Source organism: Carassius gibelio, chromosome B13, assembly GCF_023724105.1.
Source record: "Carassius gibelio isolate Cgi1373 ecotype wild population from Czech Republic chromosome B13, carGib1.2-hapl.c, whole genome shotgun sequence".
NCBI lineage: Eukaryota > Metazoa > Chordata > Actinopteri > Cypriniformes > Cyprinidae > Carassius > Carassius gibelio.
The window spans coordinates 8,621,906-8,642,778 of NC_068408.1; the positions used below are offsets into that span (position 1 = coordinate 8,621,906).

At 36.3% G+C, this 20,873-nt stretch overlaps 2 protein-coding genes across 7 annotated transcripts in view; both read left to right on the plus strand.

The window, feature by feature from the left end:
• LOC127970111 (phosphofurin acidic cluster sorting protein 2) overlaps positions 1–5,055 on the plus strand; it is a 30,791-nt gene extending 25,736 nt beyond the window's left edge. For all 6 annotated transcript variants that reach the window (XM_052572381.1, XM_052572384.1, XM_052572382.1 and 3 more), the window contains 6 exons: positions 1,275–1,317; positions 1,408–1,450; positions 2,030–2,153; positions 2,243–2,469; positions 2,577–2,690; positions 3,800–5,055. In XM_052572381.1, the coding sequence (XP_052428341.1) occupies positions 1,275–1,317; positions 1,408–1,450; positions 2,030–2,153; positions 2,243–2,469; positions 2,577–2,690; positions 3,800–3,918 (670 nt within the window). In that variant the 3' untranslated portion in view covers positions 3,919–5,055. The remainder of the gene's footprint in view (positions 1–1,274; positions 1,318–1,407; positions 1,451–2,029; positions 2,154–2,242; positions 2,470–2,576; positions 2,691–3,799) is intronic.
• A 2,104-nt stretch (positions 5,056–7,159) lies between these two features.
• LOC127970113 (DDB1- and CUL4-associated factor 5) lies at positions 7,160–19,397 on the plus strand. The gene is made up of 8 exons (XM_052572387.1): positions 7,160–7,605; positions 9,956–10,099; positions 10,187–10,363; positions 10,554–10,683; positions 12,640–12,853; positions 15,341–15,407; positions 15,490–15,617; positions 17,624–19,397. The coding sequence occupies exons 1-8, from the start codon at positions 7,398–7,400 to the stop codon at positions 18,935–18,937; spliced, it is 2,382 nt and encodes a 793-aa protein (XP_052428347.1). The 5' UTR covers positions 7,160–7,397; the 3' UTR covers positions 18,938–19,397.
• Positions 19,398–20,873: the final 1,476 nt, after the last annotated feature.

Genomic DNA, 20,873 nt, shown 5'->3' on the forward strand with positions numbered 1-20,873 from the left:
TGCGTCACATAAGTAAATTATATTTTAAAGTAGATTCAAATAGGAAACCAGTTTTAAAAATTTAAATAATATTTCACAATATTACTGTTTTATTTCTGTATTTTTGATCAAATACATACAGCCTTGATGAGCATAAGAGGCCCCAATTAAAAAATATAAAAAATCTTAGTGATCTCAAACATTTGAATGGCAGTGTATATGCTTTTGTAATGTTGGTATGTAATGAGAATTACTGGATCCCGGAGGATATTTTCAGTTTGAATAGAAAATGCAGATGATTTCAAATGATTGCACTTTCATGAAAAGGCAGAAAGGATTTCTGAGGTGAAAAGAGTTTATGATGCAGGTAAAATGATTTCCTAAGTTTCTGTCTTAGCTTCATGTTCATTTTTCTCTCATTAGAGTAAAAAGCCTAAACTACACAACACTCACAGTCTTGATTCTCCGTGCAGGCGCTTGAAGTATTGCTGTTGATATTGGCTGAATTCTCAGTTATTGGTTTCATCAGTGTCTCTATATTCTCTGGTTTGCAGAGCAATAGACCTTCTGTTACGCCTTTCACTGAGAGCAACTTCTATTTCGGCTCAAATGCACTCTGTGAACTCCCTCTATTTGGCCTTGTGCTGTGTGTTGGCACAGATTATTTGTTCTTTCTGTTCTTTTATAATTTGCTTCTGGTTTGGGGTTTTGCTCTTCTAGTGATCAGAGATGGTTTAACAACATGAGATTTCAGTCTGAATGTAAATCTGTTAGTTGTACTGCAAAATCAGTATTATACAGTGTATATATATTTAAAATAATACTTTCGTTTAAAAACTAATTTCATGCTGAACAGAGTGGCCATTTCGTGATTGTATTTTTGTATATAATGTACAAGTAGCATAACCATATTAACATTATTTTTATTGCTATATTTATAATCTCTGCATTAGACCATCTCTGTTTCAAGTAGCTTGACTCGCTTTACAGCATTTCTTTGTAGCATTTCTCCGACACGCTTTAGTGGATGACACAAAATAGTTAGCTGTATTTAACTGAAAGTTGGGAAGAATTTGAAGTAAGTTAAAGGATGCTCAGTTGGAGGCCAAAGAGTGAATGAACCAGACAAAATTGTATAAAATCAGTCTAAATTGAAGCCTTTTCTTCTCCGAGATAGAAACGTTATTTAGTAACTTAAGAGGGGTTTTAGTAGATATAGTGTGCAGTTTAATGGGGTTAATTTACCAGTCAGTAAACCATGTGTTTAAAGTCCTCTTTCTTTTTCCCTCTCACAGTCCTGATGAAGACTCATGTCAGAAATTCATTCCTTTTATTGGGGTATGTGTCCATTTACATTGATGTTTTTTATAGTTTGAAACGTTTTATTGTATTTGGCTCAAAGTGTGTTTGTGTTCAACCTGTCTGCAGGTGGTGAAAGTGGGGATCGTTGAACAAACATCTGCCACATCTGGTTAGTTATACAGTCAATATACAATAAACTAAATATGACTGTCAGCTCATATGAACATGTTAACCCGTATAAAATAGGACAAAATAAACGTATAAACCAGAGTTGCTTCAGTTATGTTACCAAGAATATAAAAGAAAACATATTTCTAGCTTTAGTTTATTAAATTGAGTAAAGATTTCACAGAAAATAACACATGTACTGTACCACAGTTATATTAAAGGCATTTTATTGACAAACAATCAGACTTCAAAAGGAATGTAGTAGATGGTAATAGTTATTCTAATAATATTTTAGAGGCATTAAAAATGTGCATCAAATATGATACAGTAGACTTTATAGGGTTAAAATAGCACTATAGTAACTATGCTATACTATATATAATATACTGTACTACTATAATACAATAGTAATAGTATTATAATAATGAACCATAAAAATGCATGAAAAGAATTCTGATAGCCCTTATGTGAAATATAACCAGTTGTGAATCCTAAAATATTTGTTATATTATTATTATTTATAAATGTTATATTTAAGGTGGTTTATTAATGTTTTGTGCATGTGACTGTGTGTTTGTAGGCGATTCAGATGACGCTGCTCCTGTGGGATCGTCTCTTCTCTCGTCTACTCCTCCTGCACAGATCTCACCATTACTGAAAGAAGCATCTCCAACACCTCCATCTTCTCCTTCTGTGCAGTCCAGGTACAAACAGACAAACACACACAGCGCTAGCTGTCTGAGATCTCTATAGTCTTCTCTTTTGTTTTCTCACCTTGTCTTTGTGGCTGCAGTTCTCCTGGAGGAGGTCAGGGGGAGCTGATGGGGCTTCAGGTTGATTACTGGATTGCTTCTTCAGAGAGGAAGAAAGAAGTGGAGAAGAGAGACTCCTCTTCCAAAAACACACTTAAGTGCACCTTCCGCTCGCTGCAGGTTAGCCGCCTCCCACTTGGTGGAGTAGAGATGACACATCAGCCAACCATGTCCATGAATGTTGTCACCAAAGAGAAGAATAAGAAGGGTAAGACACAGAAACGCAATACTTACAGTAACTCATTCAGTGACAGTCAGTTTATAAAATGTACTGTGTTGTTGAATAAGCATCAAACACTCTGTCTCTGTGTTCAGTGATGTTTCTGCCTAAAAAGACCAAGGATAAGGAGGCGGAGTCTAAGAGTCAGGTGATAGAGGGCATAAGTCGACTCATCTGCACAGCCAAACACCAGCAGACTATGCTGAAAGGTGATCAGCCAATCAGAATTCTTCAAAGTAATCGCTACAATTTACAAGTTTGACAGTCAATTTACAGTCAGTAAACCTCACTTGGGGGGTCATATCATCATCATTGGTTTGTTGTGCTATGAAAACCGCTTTAAACTGTAGCTTTAAAAAAAACAAAGCTGCAAAAGTGGAACATTTCAGTGTAAACTCTTTTCTGAACCAGTGTATTTTCAGCCTTTCAATTTCAGCATACAGTTAAAAATATATTTATAATGCAAACCACCAGCTCATAAACCTTGACTAACAATATATACATGAACTTCAGGGATAAATATATATATATATATATATATATATATATATATATATATATATATATATATATATATATATATATATATATTTACATTGTAGTTACATTAAACATTTTTATTTATTAAAGTGTTTTTTAAAAAGTTTTTTTTAATTATTTAGTGATAATAAATTATATACCATTCATTGTTTTATTTATTTATTTATTTTTTGGAAGAAATTAATACTTTTATTCAGCATTAGTAAAGACTTTTAAAAAAGTGTTCCTGTGGCTCAAGTGGGAGAGCATTGCGTTAGCAGCGAAAGGTTGTGGGTTCGATTCCCAGGGGGCACATGTTAGGTAAAAACTGTTAGCCTAAATGCACTTGTGAGTCGCTTTGGATAAAAGCTTCTGCTAAATGCATAAATTTAATCGTTGCAAAAGATTTTCATTTCAAACAAGTTAATCAAAGTTGTTTAAAAAAAAAAAAAGAACACACTATATATATATATTAAGCTAATAATCAGGATATTAGATTGATTTCTTAAGAATCATGTGACATTGAAGACTGGAGTAAAATACATAAATATTGTAATAATATTTCACAATAAGACTTGTCTGCTGTATTTTCTGAATGTCTCTTATGATTACCAAAACTGCAGTTATTTTATCAAAATTCTTAGAAAAAAAAAAAACTGAAATTTTTGAACAGTGCTATATATTATACATACATCTCTTTATAATTTAGGTATCGATAATGTAAAATTTATATTTGTTAAGTTCAGGAAAACATGGTTAAAGACTAGAGACATGGATGTTTTTTGCTTTCTCCTTACAGTTATGATAGATGGAGTAGAATGGAATGATGTGAAGTTTTTCCAGCTCGCGGCTCAGTGGTCATCTCACGTCAAACACTTCCCACTTGCCATCTTCGGAGCCTCCAAAGGGCCGTACTGAACTACAGCCTCACATCTTCACTCCTCTACGCTACGGCTGCCTTCACACTCAGTGCTGCCTGATGGTTTTATTTTAAATATCTGCTTTCTCACGGTTTGTGATTGTGTTTTTTTATTTTGTTGACATTTGATTGTTCTTTTATGAAAGACTTGATGCAGTCTTGGCAACAGGGCATATTTTTTTGACTACGTATGTTAAAACCCTCCAGTGTTTATAGTGAACTGACTAATGAACTGAATCTTTAAAACTGATCTAACTCTGTAACTAGTGAGTTTCGGGTGGTTTTGTGTCCTTCTGCAAAGCTGTATCCACACACTTCAGCAGCCAGCACACTTGTGGGAGAACAAACCAGCAAAAAGGAAGAAAAAACTGTGCTTTTGATATATTGAAAGGTCAAAATCTGGATTGGATTTTGCTTTGGATGGATTTTCCAGATGGCTTGGCTTTATCCTGAAGACAGCTAAAGCGTTTCCTCCATCTCTCTCACTCTCGAAGGTTAATTGTGTGTTTGTGTTGCAGTCTCCACCTCGTCATATGTGGTTTACTTCGTAGGTTTGTGTGTGTGTGTGTGTGTGTAAGAGAATGTATTCACTGACGGTACTGAACGCTAAAGCACTTTTAAAACATTACTAGATTGTGTTTTTGTTATATAATGCTTCCTGTGGTGCACAGCGCTGTTCACTCCAGCTAAAAACTGCAGCAAAGCTTTGTGGGAACTTTGGAGACAGAAACTGGGCTGAGTGTCCGTGTCTACATTAGACGGACCAGTGTCAAACCTGTGTGCTGCACTCTTTCAAATCTTTTTTTTAATGTAAATGTTTCCTAGAATGAAATGTGTTCTGTTTTGTTTGTTGGCTTGTTTGAGGTTGTTTTCTTGTAAGCTGTCAAGTTTCCCCCAGATGCTGTAATGGATTAAGAATAATGTGCCTAAAACATGGAGAATTTTTAGAGCAGCGATGTCCAGGTCATACTTAACCCCAAAATCAAAAGAAAAGAAGTTCATATTTTGTTATAAGGGAAATGCAGCATATTTTTACGACATGTTATTTAATTTTTAAATAACAAAAACGTTTTTACATATTTTTGTTTTTGCATTGTGATGACATTTTAATGAAAATTAAAAATATTAACACAGTATAGTAATATTTGTTGTACTACCTTTGTTTAAAAAAAAAAAAAAAAATATATATATATATATATATATATATATATATATATATATATATATATATGTGTATATATATGTATATATGTATATATATATATATATATATATGTATATATGTATATATATATATATATATATGTATATATATGTGTATATATATATATATATATATATATATATATATATATATATATGTATATATGTATATATATATATATATATATATATATATATATATATATATGTATATGTGTGTGATTATTTTGTTATTGCCACTACTGTAGGTCATGCATTAGGTATCATGAAATAAAAATGAACAATATATTTAAACTTTTATTAATCTTGGTTTATTTCCATCTGCATTTTTTTTTTCAAGTTATTATTCAAGTAATTTTATATTAATAAATAAAGTTGTGTTAATTTTTTATGAATTACAAGTGAATAACAATGATTTATTAATTAACATTAAACTAGATTAATAACATAAATTATTGTTCATTGTTCATGAGACCAAATGCATTAACTAACATTAACAAATTAAACCTTATTGGAAAAAAAAAATCTAATGAGAATACAAAGCAGCAAACTTCGAGGCAAAACTTCTAAACATTAGAGTAACGAAACTCTTGTCATAATTTGTCGTAATTCAGGAAAACTTGATGGCCAAAAATTTTGGGGTGAAATATGACCTGTAGATGTTTCATGAACACTAAACAAACAAGCTACATACATATGTCACTATATTCTAATCTCACTAAATGTAGCATAAGAATTCCAGTGTTCCACAGTCTGTGTGCAAACAGTAAACCTGTCTGTAGGTGACATGAGCATGTGTAGATGCTAATGACTCAGTGTTATAAAGGTATTAGAAATGCCTTTTTCATAAGGCCTTTTTAGCGAGGCTCTAAACTTTTCTCTGCTTTGCGAGACTGTGAGATTGTTTAATCCTTATTACTCCTTTAGTGTAGTTTTAAATCAAATTATATTGTGCCTCACTTGCTCCTTAGAAAGCCAAAATATGTCAGAACAAACAAACCCAACCCCAGAGGGAACCATCCCATAGTTTAACTCACAGACTCGCACTTATCACGATTAATGCAAGCAATTGGCAAACGTGCAATGATGTCAGTGTTGTTCTATTTCTGGTCAGCAGAGGTTTGGTGGGATATAATGGAAATATTTCCTGCTTGTCCAGACTGTAAAAGGTTCATAAGTTCTCATACACCGTATGTAAGGAGCTGTGCTGATGATGTCAGCTTATAGTCAAAGCTGTTTCCTGTTTAAATGTATACCTGCCACTAGTATTAGTTTTTGTTTTGCTTTTATTAAAAATATAATTTAAAAACCTTTTAGCTTTTTTTATCGAATAGTTCTGCTCCAGTTGGGGGGGGGGGGGGGGTTACTTGGATTAATTTGTATTTGTATGAAAAACTGTTGAAAAAATACTACCACTGTAATTCCTTACTCCAATTTAATAAAACTACACACACTAAGATTTGTTTTGGTCCCTGCTTGTCATTTTTATGCTTGTTGAGTGAATATTAAATGGGTATTCGATATTTGCACTTAGTCAAATTAAAAACTTACATTGTTAACATCTGAGTTTAAAAATTAAAAAAATACATTTTTTGAATCGAAATAACAATATATAATATTAAATGTAAGTTTAATTTTAATAAATTACTTTTAATAAATCATTTAAAAAAGAAAAAAAGTTATCTTTTGATATAATAATTTATAAGTGTAAAATGGTTTATTTTTATTATCTTCCAGTTTTTTTTTAAATAAGTCCTTACAATAATACAATATGGAAGAAAATGTCCCAATTAGCCAAAATACATATATAACAAATAAAATATTTAACTAGATAGATATAAACTTATATATAACCAAATTAATACTTAGATATGTACACATACAGCATACTGGTTCACTTTTTAATAACAATAAAACATTCCAAAATCAAGCACTGCGTTAAAAGGAATACATATTACATTGGCACAAGTGTTCACACATTATATAAACAGAAACATATTATATAACACTCAATCAGAAAGTACAGCAGCGGTTCTGGTTCGGTGAGTGATCCGCTCTTGTGACGTCATCACCCTTGCACCGGAGCAGGAAGTGCCGGCGGTCGGTGGGACTCTAAACAACCTTCTGTTTTTGCTGCGCACTTTCATGCTTTACCGAGCAAACATGTAACGGTACATCCTCCAGCCGAAGCAGAATCCACCGAATCATACCCGAGCTCAAGCCCATGACGGCCGGAACACTCTAGCGGCGGCGTTGAGACTCGTTTACCGGAGAGATGAAGAAGGTGCGGGGCTGCGGCATGCGGAGCGCCGTCGGGTTCCTCTCCCGCAGGACGGTCGTCGGACAGCCGCAGCTGAAGGAGGACTTCCAGCGGCGCAGACTGGCCGGCTGCTCCAGCCTCTATAAGAAGGACATGCTCGGCCACTTCGGCTGCGTCAACGCCATCGAGTTCTCCAACAATGGAGGCCAGTGGCTGGTGTCCGGTAAGATCCTCCGGTTCCGCACGCTGATCTTACTAATGTGGGTCAGCGAGAGGAAGACGGACAGGAGTAGAGAACAGGCATACACAATAAAACATGCATTGACAGGATTGCCTTGACATCTTCAATTTGTCAAATTGTGCATGCATGTTTTTTATTATTTCTTCTTCCTCTTCTTTTTTTTTTCCTGGAAAAAAAATGGTTTCAGTCTTTCTGTCAGTGATGTATATCATGTTAACGGTGCACTGAGTTAAAAAAAATACACAAAGAAACGCAATGACTAGAGTAATGTCATTTAAAATGATATTAGATTACATAATGCACATCCACATGAGATGAAGATCAGTCTTCTAGAAAGAGCTTTTTTTTAATTCTGCATGAAGTGGGTCGCCCCATAATGGGCGTATCCATGTTGACACCACGTGACCAGCCTTATTGCAAAACACTAGTTACTGATAGTTTACTAAGTGACTTGTTATAACAAACAGTAAAAAGGTCTACCATGCTACAGTTCATAGATAAATTGCAAGACATTAAACACTAACTGTAAACACAGTCAAAGTCGCCACACTGAAAAAAAAAAAGCCTGTCCAAGATACAGTCGCTGCAACTTGTTAGAACTGCATCCAAAAATGCATTCAAAGACTTGTTCACAAACTTTATCCATCCAGGCTGAAGTCGCTATGAAGTCTTTATCACTAGAAGCCTACTATTAGTACAAATGAGAGCCAGATAAACCTAAACAAACTAAGTGAATGCACCTTTGTAGGTGGTTCAGACTGTAGAAGGGCCTCAATAGTTTCAGTCGGACTCTTTTTCTTGCTGACTCATTAATTGGTTGCAGCTGTTACTGATTCTTTTGGCTTCACACATTCTTTCCTGCTCAAGTCCTTTGTATGCTTTTGCACATGCATATTTTCAGTCTTTACATTAGGCCTGTTCAGTGTGGTGAATGTGGAGAGTTCCCATGCTCCTGACCTGGAAATCAGGAAATACCAGACCATTTTAAAATGGTGGTTTCAAGGCCTGGAAAGGTTTTCTAGCAATGCTTGACTTTCAAGTATTTTATCAGCTAGAGAGTAGCTCTAATTTTATTGTTTAAAATATTTATAACTCCAGTAAAGACTAAAGGCATGTAAAACCATGGGTCAAAACACTTAAAAAGAAGATTTTGAAGCTAGAATGTATTTTTTTTTCTTTACACAGGTTTTGTACAGAAACGTAGATTATCTTAACCTTAGTTTCACTGTGAAACTAACTGTAAAACCCTGAAATTTCAGTTTCATTTTGCACTACAGAAGAGACTAAAACAGCAGTAGGATGCTGTCAACATCTTTAACAAATGCTCTAGTGGAAATCCACCTATTTAAATAAAACGTCAATCTGTATATTCTCTCAATAACAGACTACGCCTACTGTTCATAAGTTTGGGGTTGGTAAGAATTGTTAAATGTTTTTGAAAGAAGTCTCTTATGCTCACCATTAATATTGTGCAGTATTACAATTTCAAATATCTTTTCAAATGTTATTTATTACTGTAATGCTAAGCTACAATTTTCAGTGACACATAATAATAATCCATGAGACATCACTGTAATATGCAGATATTTATCTGATGATTAACAATGTTGTAAACAGCTGTGCTGCTTAATATTTGTGGTGTAAACCTTTGACACTTTATTTCAGGATGCCTTGATGAATAGAAAGTGTAAAAGAACAGCATTTATTTGAAACAGAAATCTTTAGTTTTTGTCAAATTAATGCGTCCTTAATGAATAAACAGTGTTAATTTTTTTAGATTAAAATGCCATATTGTCACTTGTCAGTGTTGTAAAAGAAAGGGAGTCACCTGAAACTCTTTCATGAGATACAAATTGTGTGTTTTCCAATTGGCTCAGAATTTGATTCACGAACATCGCTCATATATCAGATTTGCCATTCAAGTTTGTCACTTACACCACAGCATGCCAGAGCTTTTTTGCAAGTCTCCAGTTCTGTGCATTATTTTACAAACAATATAAAATAAAATAAAAATGAACAATGAGAGTAAAGATTAAAGTAGCTATATATTTATTTCTAACGATAAAAAAGCTAAATTCTTGATGAATTCACAGAGCAGTGTCTAAATCACATTTAGATATTTGCGCCAGCTAAGAATAAAACATCTTTTGTAGTAAATCAGAGCAGGAGTATGATGTTTTTCTTATCACGACCATGAATTTCTGAACTTCTGTTGAGAACAAGCCTTTTGGTGTCTGTAAACCAGCCAGATTGTGCATATATAACCTTCCTTTTATACCCTCAGGAGAGTGATGCTGAAACTATTAATATAGTCTATTAATATGTGTTGTAGGTGGAGATGACCGCAGGGTGTTGCTGTGGCACATGGAGAAAGCAATACACTCACGAGCCAAACCGATCAAGTTGAAGGGGGAGCACCTGTCCAACATCTTCTGCCTGGCATTTGACAGCACCAACAAACGTGTTTTCTCAGGAGGTAAAACAAGCAGCTGCTCAGGTTCGTGATGCTGCAGCTGAAACAGAGGGGAGATCAAATGTCTAACGCTTCTGTCTGTCGCTGCAGGAAATGATGAGCAGGTCATTCTGCACGACGTAGAACGAGGCGAGACGCTCAATGTCTTTTTGCATGATGATGCTGTGTATGGTCTGTCCGTCAGTCCCGTTAATGATAACGTCTTCGCCAGCTCCTCTGATGATGGCCGAGTTCTCATATGGGACACGAGAGAACCGCCACATGGAGGTACACATTCAATGGTTTTTAATATGGCCCCCTTTTTTAATGACACATAAAGGTTAATCAAAGAAATCCTTCAGAAATCATTCTTATATGCTAATTTGGTGCTGTGTGTGTGTATTCTAGAACCTCTGTTTCGTCTAAAGCCTGAACTGTTCTAGATCCGGTGTTATTCTAATTCTGTTGTGTGTTCTAGAACCGTTCTGCTTGGCCAACTACCCCTCAGCGTTCCACAGCGTGATGTTTAACCCGGTAGAACCCCGTCTGCTGGCCACTGCAAACTCTAAAGAGGGAGTGGGACTGTGGGACATCCGCAAACCCCGCAGGTGAGCTGGAGATCTGTCTGAAAAACACGCACACATTCTGTCACAGTTTTTCTATCACATTCCATCACTCTATCACTCTAAAGCCCCTTCACACTGCCATTCCGGCAAATACACGGATAAAGTGTTCCGGCAATTGTTCCCGGGTCGCTAGATTTTGCACTTTCACACTGCCAGTGATGACCCAGGATATGTGCGTGCTTTCACACACAACCCGTAAAGGTCCCATAACGACACGTGACATCAGGGCGTGACGTGTAATGTACGAGTAGAAAACATTAGGCACGTTATACTTTCACTGAAGCAAGCGAGCGATCTCGGCGTCAGCGTGGAAAGTGAGTAACTAACTGATCTCTGCTTCATTACAGTTTGCACATGTGTTTTCGTCGCGAACGTTGATCTTCCTTCAAAACAGCCTGTAAAAGAGTCGCGCGTCATCACTTCGACATGGCATTAGATCTGGCTTTTGTTCACACAGCGCTCGTCCCGGGATGGAACCCGGCAATGTTTGTGTTCAATGCCGGAATCAATCCCGGGACGTGTTTGTTTTCACAAAGAAGGCGACCCGGCAATGTTCCGGCAATATGCCGGGTCCGACGTGCAGTGTGAAAGGGGCTAAATGTGTGTCTTTCAAAGTCTAAAAGACATGATCAAAATAAAGTTTGAGAGGGATTGAGAGATGCTTAACAATTTTCAGAACAATTATCAGATATCAGCACTTCCACTTGGTAATTTCATGATATAACACCGTAAATACTGTGTTAATTTATTTTTAGGGGTAGAGTTTAACATTTGAAAAATAAGAACTAGTATGTAAATCAGAGGTGGTGAGTCTGATACTAATTCACAAATGTAAAACACAGACTCAGCATTCGTCCATTATGTGGTCCATTAGTTTAATTTCAAATCCAAATATTTTTTTAGCATAGTGACTTTTTTTTTAACACGGCACAGTGATACAGTATTTAATTGACATTGGCCCATTTAAACATAATAAATGTAAAAAAATGTTATTTAATGCATTTGACTTGCCCAAGCAAGTGGCAGAACATTTAAACACAGTCTATAGCCTACATTTCTTATGTTAAAAGTAGGCTATCAAAAAAATATTAATGTAAAACTAACCACTGACAGAAACAGTCGGCTCCTGTGCCTTTTCTTTTGCATGTAAATCTTTATTACAAGCAATCCCATGGGTCTTAAAGAATTTGTTTTTCTACCTCCACATGTGCATCTATTATGTTGCCTCGTTTATCCAAAAGTGCTATTTTCATTATTTCATTTCAATTATGACTTCAATTATGGTGTAAATGGTTGTTTTAAATTGTAATAATTTTTAATTGTAATTATTATTATTTTATTAAACAAATTCATCCTTTATGAACATAAGAGACTAAAAAAGTTTTTTTTTTTTTTTAGGTACTAACTTGTTAACTGTAATTTTTCCTGGTTATTGCAAAACTGCTTACCAAATATATTAATAAATGCACATTAAATATTCATTTGAATTGAAAGTTTTTTTTTTCTTTTGTGTGAAAAAAGCAACTGCAGAGGGCCGTGAGGAATAGGAAAGTAACTCAGATAGCTGCCATGGACATTGTTCAAATAAACAGTTTAGTGTCATTATACAAGTATGTCTTGGCTGCAATTGGTTAATCAGAATCAAGTGTTACAGAGAACTGTGTTTATAAGCAAAAAGGGTTGCTGAACTATGTCCAATAAAAGCTTGGAACGTTTGCTTTGGTCCAAATATGGACTGCAGTCTAGCCGACAAGGCCAGCTTTATCATCATAGCTGTCTGATCTACTGCCTGAGACCAGCAGAGGACAGTAGAGCTGTGTAAAGATTCAGAGGTCACTGCAGACATGATCTCCTGAAATAACAGCTGAATAATGATCTTTTTATAATAACCTACTTTCCTTTGAGGTTGATTTCTTTCTCTCTCTCTCTGTGCTGTAGTTCTCTGTTGCGGTATGGAGGGAGTTTGTCTCTTCAGAGTGCCATGAGCGTGCGTTTTAACAGCATGGGAACGCAGCTGCTGGCTCTGCGCAGACGTCTGCCTCCTGTCCTGTACGAGCTCCACTCTCGTCTGCCCAGCTTCCAGTTTGATAACCAGGGCTACTTCAACTCCTGTACTATGAAGAGTTGCTGCTTTGCTGGAGACCAGGACCAGGTTAGAGAAACAGGATACTCAAAACTTACAGTGGATGTGGGACAAAAGTGTCTTTCATTTATTGATTGCCATCCAAAAATTGCAAAAAAATCACTGTTATAAAAAACTGGGGTCAATGTGATTTTTTTTTACAAATATAAATGAATTACTTTTAATCAAGCAGAGACTAAGTAGCATATCAAATCAGTATTTTAGAATGATTTCTGAAGGATCATGGAGTAATAGCTGCTGAAAAATGTACGTAGCTTTGCCTTCACAGGAATAAATTACATTTAAAAAAAATATATTGATGTAGAAAACACGTAGTTATTTAAATTTCACAGCATTATTGTTCTACTTTATTTTTGATCAAATAAATGCAGCCTGGTCAGAATTCTTTCAAATTTCACATTAAAAAATCTTAGCGAACTTTCAACTCCGCAAACAAATCTCATATATTTTGTGATGCGACCCTGGACCACAAAACCAGTTATAGGAAGCACTATACATTGTATATGACAAAATTGTTTTGTTTTTTAATGCCAAAATTAATTAGGATATCAAGTAAAGATCATGCTCCATGAAGATATTTAGTAAATATCCTACTGTAAATATATAAAAACTTAATTTTTGATTAGTAATATGCATTGCTAAGAACTTCAGTTAAAGGTTATTTTCACAATATTTCGATTTTTCTGCACCCTCAGATTCCAGATTTTCAAATAGTTGTATCTCGGCCAAATATTGTCTGATCCTAACAAACCATACACCAATGGAAAGCTTATTTATTCAACTTTCAGATGATCTGAAATGACCTCCTCATGACTGGTTTTGTGGTCCGGGGTCACATATTATAGTAAATATTTCACAAATTACCTTTTTTTTTTGATAATAGCAGATAATAGCTGTTCCATGTAGAAAAAATCAGCTGATTTAACTATGGGTGCTGAGATTATCCGTAATCATATTTTAAAAAGTATTATTTATTTATTTTATGTTTAATTCCTAACTTCATCTGCATAATTAGTCTGGTTTAAGGTCATAACCATCAGACCCGTCAGACTGGTTAACTTAGAGATTCACATCTTTTATTCAGAACCTGCTAGATGGAGCATAACAGAATTAACTGAGTCTCCAAATGACCCATTTCTAATAAATCGAATCCGTTTTTCTATCTATCTGGCTGTCTGAACAATGAAGAGTGAACTAACTTAACCAGTCCCTTTAATACATCTGGTAATGGGTAATATAAGTGTGAGTGTATGTGACAGATCGCTGATTGCACAGGAGAGGTTTTGTGTGTGCATGTGTGTACATGTTTGTGGGTTGGTGGATGTGTGTGTCAGTGGATGTTGAGTGTGTGTGTTTTCAGGTATGTTCAGTGAGGGAATGTTGGGTTATGGCTTGTAGAAGCTTGTTTTATCAGTGATGAATCTAAAGCTCAGCAGATGCTCTTCTGCCTCTCTCTCTCTCTCTGTCTGTCTGTCTGTGTGTGTGAGTGTGCGCTCTGGTCTCTTGGGTTCTGTGTTTGGATTTTTTGTGTGTTTGTCCAGCTGTTTCTGCTCTCTCTCTCTCTCTCTCTCTCTGTATTACACCTCTTTCTACAGAACGATGGATTCTCTTCCCTAAAACATCTGAACAGCTCAGAGTGTTTATTTTACTCAAAACTGTTTTCAGAAAATAGATAAATGTGTCTGAAAACCTCCTCTTGGGGAAAACCTTTTTGTTTTTCCCGTTATAAATACAGTTAATGTTCTATGTTATTTATAAACTACCATTTTAGATTTTTTTTGACCAAAGTCTTAGATGCTCACCAAGGCTGGAATACTGTAATATTGTGCAATTTCATTACAATTTAAAATAACCGTTTTCTATTTTAATATATTTTAAAATGTTGTTCATTTCTGTGTTGCCAAAGCTGAATTTTCAGCAGCTATTACTTCAGTCTTCAGTGTCACATGATCCTAAAGACTTAATTCTAAGATGGTGTTTTGGTGCTTAAGAAATATTAATTATTATTATCAATGTTGAAAACAGTTGTGCTACTTAATATTTTTGTGCAAATTGTGATTGTGGAAAACTTTGATTTTAATAAAAGGTCCTTATTTATTTTACAATATATATCTGCTGTCACTTAATGCATCCTTACAGAATAACAGTATTAATTTCTTAAAAAAAAAAAAAAAAAAATCAAGATTCTTTGGTGAGTAGGAAGTTTCAAGAACCTTTATTTAGAACAAGACAGCATTTATTTTAAATATAAATATTTTGTAAAGATTATACATTTATTTACTGTCACTTTTAATCAATTTAATCATAAGTACTTTTTTTCTTTTTTAAATCTCTATGTTTGAATGGTAGTATATGTAAATGTAAATGTAATAATTAACATAGTTCTTGAAACTTCTCTTTGCAGACCGTGCCATATTTCAATAGAACACTGTAACATAATTGGTTAGTGTGTGTGTGTTTGTGTGTGTGTGATAATATATATTTATGTATTTTCAGTACATCTTGTCTGGCTCAGATGATTTTAACCTTTACATGTGGAGAATCCCCAGTGACCCTGAAGCAGGTAAACACATTCACTCATGCACATGCTAACCGTGTCTAATGTTATTATTATTTATGGACTCATTCTCTCTCTGTCTTGACAGGAGGTCCGGGTCGAGTGGTGAATGGGGCTTTTATGGTTCTGAAAGGTCATCGGTCCATTGTGAACCAGGTCCGCTTTAACCCTCACACGTACATGATCTGCTCCTCGGGGGTGGAGAAGGTCATTAAGGTTAGTTGTTACACTTCTACAAACATTACAACAAACATATTGAGCATCAGAACAAATTAAACAGAAGAGATTCTAGGAGTAAATTCTGTCATAAGTCATCATCGCGTTTTTCTAAAGCTTTCTTTAATGGATCACAAAAAGAAGTGTACTCTGCTTTTTCACACTACTGTAAAAATGAATGGGGATGGTTGGATATAAGTTACTATAAATGAAATCCATATGAATTGTGTAGTATATTCCATGTCAACTGACAATTTATGTTGGTGTTTATTAAAAACCTTTCCCTTCACTGTAGCTCTCCAGTCTCTTTTTTGACACCGCTGGTTCTCAAATACCGTATTTTCCGGACTATAAGTAGCACTTTTTTTCATAGTTTGGCTGGTCCTGCGACTTATAGTCAGGTTCGACTTATTCATCAAAATTAATTTGACATGAACCGAGAGAAATGAACCAATAGAAAACATTACCGTCTCCAGCCGCGAGAGGGCGCTCTATGCTTCTCAGTTCTCCTGTAGTCTACACTGAAGACATAAAGCGTCCTCTCGCGGCTGGAGACGGTAATGTTTTCTCTTGGTTCTTGGTTCTAAATAAATGCGACTTATAGTCCAGTGCGACTTATATATGTTTTTTTTCCCCTCATCATGACGTATTTTTGGACTGATGCGACTTATAGTCAAAAAAATACGGTATGCTTTTTTTGTAAAATAAATTAATGCTTTAATTCTTAAAGGACACATTAAATTAATCAAAGACATTTATAATTTTTTAAATAGGTCTAGACAAGTATAAATTATAATTTAAAATATGTTATTTTCCAATTGTAATAATTTGTCATAATATTACTGTTTTTACTGTATTTTTTTTTATTAATTAAATGCAGCCTTGTTGAGCATAAAAGGCTTCTTAAAAAAAAAAAGGCTACCATTGAGATTACTTTATTCTGTTTTTATAGTTTCAGTCTGGTCATCAAAGAAACATACGAATACAGTCTACAAGGCATTTTAAGGTGTATTTTTTTTATCCCATTTGAAGCTGTAGAGCATCTGTTGACATTCATTTAGATTTTGTGCAAGAGAGCAGTGTAAGCTTTCAAACTTATATTTTGATTTTCTGTTACGCGGAAGAAAGTCATACGGGTTTGGAACATGAGGGTGAATAAATGGATGTTATGTGATTTCTGGGTAAACTATTTCTGCCTGACACGAGCAGACCTGCCACACACACACACACACACACACACACACACACACACAAACACACACAGATAAAAAAGATTCTGCGTGTTTTAGAAAGATCATCATGTCTGAACTTGTGTCTGTCCTACATTTAGTCTTAAATGAATTTCTGCTGTCGCTGGTTGAGCCTCACCTAAAACCCTAAAGGCACAGAATCTCGGAATGATTTTTCCTGTCTCACACTTTACATGTCTCACTGACCTTTCACAGTTTATTTGCTTATATCATTATGAAGCAGAGAGTTACAGCTTCACAGCTGCAGCTTCCTAAAAAATATAACACAATCAGTGGTTACTTGTCGCGATGTCATCATGACCACAAGGTCTCCATTTTTCGATGTCGTTATCCAGCTTTCATGTTCCAAGCAAGTTTTTTTCTTCTGTGTTGTCATGTGCTATTGTGAGACTGAGTGAGACTGTATCTTTTGCTGGTGGTTCTTGTGAAATCTTGTTTGGCAGGCAGGAGATGTTGAGTAACACTTGAACGCTATGGACCTGTTCTTATTTATTAAACTCAGGAGTCAAGTTTGTCAGAGATCAGCATGGCATGTTTTTTGCAACACACAAACCGATACACATCTGCTATGTTTGTACAGACATAGAAGTGACAACAGTGATTTATACACATTCAGTTCTGTGATAATTCTTGAACATTTCTGGGGTGTTAAGGCCTTTTTCACACTCGCATATGAGCAGTGACTTCGAAAAACTGTAGCGTAACCACAAAAGCAGACTAAATAATGGGCCTAATTAGCTTCCCTTGTCTCTGTAGGTATGGAGTCCATATCAGCAGCCAGATAGTGTTGGTGATCTGGAAGGCCTGGTGGAGGACAAGTCTCGCTCTCTCTACACTCATGAGGAATACATAAGTCTGGTCCTCAACAGCGGAAGTGGCCTGTCACATGATTACGTCAGCCAATCAGTGCAGGAAGACCCCCGGATGATGGCTTTCTTTGACTCGCTGGTTCGGCGTGAGATTGAGGGGTGGAGCTCGGACTCAGACAGCGATTTGAGCGAGGGCGCCATTCTACAGCTGCATGCAAGAGCTCGACGGTCCACACGCTCCACGCGATCCACGCCACGATCCCCTGCTAATGTATCCGCCGCTCATCAGAGCGACTCTGACCACTCCTCTTCATCCTCATTGGCTGGACCGGATGCGTCTGGGGGCGAGCAGACCAATCAAGATAGGAGCGTGTCGCAGAGGAGTCGAACGAGGCCTCGTGCATCTGCGTTTCTGCTAGACCTTGTGAACGAGGATTCAGATTCTAGTGGTTTCTGGTTGGACCCGATGCCCCGTCCCAGATCTCCAAGTCCACGTGAGAACTCAAGCATTTCTAGCCACGCCTCCTCAGCAGGCGTGGCCTCCAGTTCTAGTTCCTCCCCTAGCTCATCTTCTAGCTCCTCCTCTAGCACTGACGGTGTGGATGAGGACCTGCGCAGGAGCAGGATGCGACAACGCAATGCAGCCAGATGGAGGCGCCATATGGGCATTTCAGGAAGAGACTCAGCCCAAAATCTTCACGGTGCAACAGATTCCTCCAACTATCCCAACATTTCCATCCATGATCAGTCATCACCCTCTTCGTCCTCAGGCGACGAAGGTCGATCTTTCAGGAATCATGGAAAAGAAAAACCAAGCGGACGCGGCTCAAGTCCCACGCACTTATCGGACAGACAAACACGGTCCAGATGTAGGCGCCGCTTCCCTTCCTCAATCTCAGGTGGTGACGCTCCTGTGGAGAGGGCAAAATCCCGAGTGGGCTTTCTCACAGAGTCTGGGGAGGAACCAGAGCAAGGGAGAACTAGCGGGGAAGAGTTAAGTGCTGTGGAGGAAATAAATGTGACACTCAGCAGTCGCACCACAGCAGCTGGGGTTAACGGACGTCCACATGCAGATGAGAACCGCACAGACTCTATTCACCCAGAATGCTCTGGGACAGAACTTAGTAAGAACTCTGGCGACTCCAGAAACCAGGGGGAGCCCTCTGGAAGGGAGATCTCCAGTGGTGCTGGGAAACGGACTTGTTCAGACTCAGGAGATGAGGAGGATTCTCCATCGGAGAAGAGGGCGAAAAAGTGGTGATGTCACAGCACAACTCATTGACTCAGAGTCAAACTTTTTTTGAGTTTTTTTATTTTTGACGCTTTTGGTTTATTCTTTTTTTAACCAACTTCCCCTTTTCTCTTTACCTGATGTCATGTATTCTGGGGTCACACCACAGTGATGACACTAAAAAAAAGATATTAGTGACATTAATATGTTATTGGAAGAAAAAAGTAACTGCAGTGCTTTTGGTTTTGTAAAATTTTAGTTCTATTGAACTTGTAACCTTTATGATGGGGGTTCCAGTTTTGTTTTGGGCTGTGAGAAGAAAAGGGATTTGAGAGTTTTTCGAAAAGGATGCCTGTTTTGAGGAACTGAGGTGGGAAGGTGAGGGGGGGGGGCGTTTGAAAAGCAGTGTTTTCATGGTAACCTCATTGAGCAGTAGCTCAATGAGAGTTGTGCATTAAAGTTCTGTTCCAGTGTTTTAATAGAAACCCTCTTGTTTTATCTCTTCTTTCTCATTGTCCATTCTAATCATAGACGTGTAAGTAGATGCCCTATTAGAGTCTATTTCTTTGGGCCACTATACGTAAGTGTTACAAATTAAAAACAAAAACCAACACACTCTTACCTTACAATTGGGGGATGGGGGGTTACAGCCAGAGGCTGCACAATGTTGTGCTTCTTTTTCTTTATTTTTTTTTGAGTGACAACAAATTAGCCCCTTTCACATAGTCATACCAGTAAATTGCTGTAAAATGATCACAACAGTTTCACCAGTATACAGATTTGTGTAAGTTGCTTTAGAAAGTAATTAATTAGGCCTACTATTTACTAATTACATCTTCAACAATGTAATTAGATTACTGTACAAATTACTTATTACTAATTACAGTAAAACGTTCTATGAAGCCCATATTTATAATAAATTATAAGGGTATTCTTAAGGCATTATAATGAATACATAATGCATTAAAAACCGTATAATATGTTATATCATCTTATAAATAATCATAATTATAATATAATTGTGGTTATAACTTTTAAGATTACGATTATTTATAACCCAATGAATACCATTTTAAATCTCCTTTTACAGTCACAATAGACTATATATCTTGACATGTTAAGAGAAGAAAAAAACTCGTAGTCTTGAGTGCAAATGGAGAAAAACTAACTTGGAAGTTTTTAGCATTGTGTGGAAAAACAGTATGTCCAGCAACAGACAGGCTCTAAAAGCTGCCAGGGCAGAGCATATCCACAAACTCATAGAAAATAACCAAAACAATCCAAGGTTTTATTTAGCACAGTGGCTAGATTAACAAATAACCAGACACCACCAGATTTAATAATTCCTCACCGTTTAAAAGTAATGACTTGATGAATTTCTTCAATATTGTGCCCCTTTCTGCAAAAAAAAAAAAAAGATCTCTATGAATAATTTACAAATGACTTGCTTATAGCGTCAGACCAAGGCTACATCTCATTGCTAGTTTTACTTGATCTTAGTGCTGCATTTGACACCATAGATCATGACATACTCATAGATCGATTACAAAACTATACAGGTATTCAAGGGCAGGCTCTAAGAAGGTTTAGATCCTACCTGTCCGATCGCTACCACTTTGTTTACATAAATGGGGAGTCATCTCAGTTCTCACCGGTAAAATATGGAGTGCCACAAGGATCTGTCCTAGGTCCTCTGCTATTTTCAGTATACATATTGCCCCTTGGAAATATTATTAGAAAATACAGCATTAGTTTCCACTTATATGCTGATGATACCCAGATATTTTTCTCAACAAGACCAGGTGAAACTTCATAATTATATATGAAGTATTGTGTTAAAAATGTAAAAGATTGGATGACCAATAATTGTCTCCTATTTAATTTGGATAAGACAGAGATATTACTTATTGTACCAAAAACAGTACACAGAATCTTTTGGATTACAACTTTCAACTGAAAGGATGTA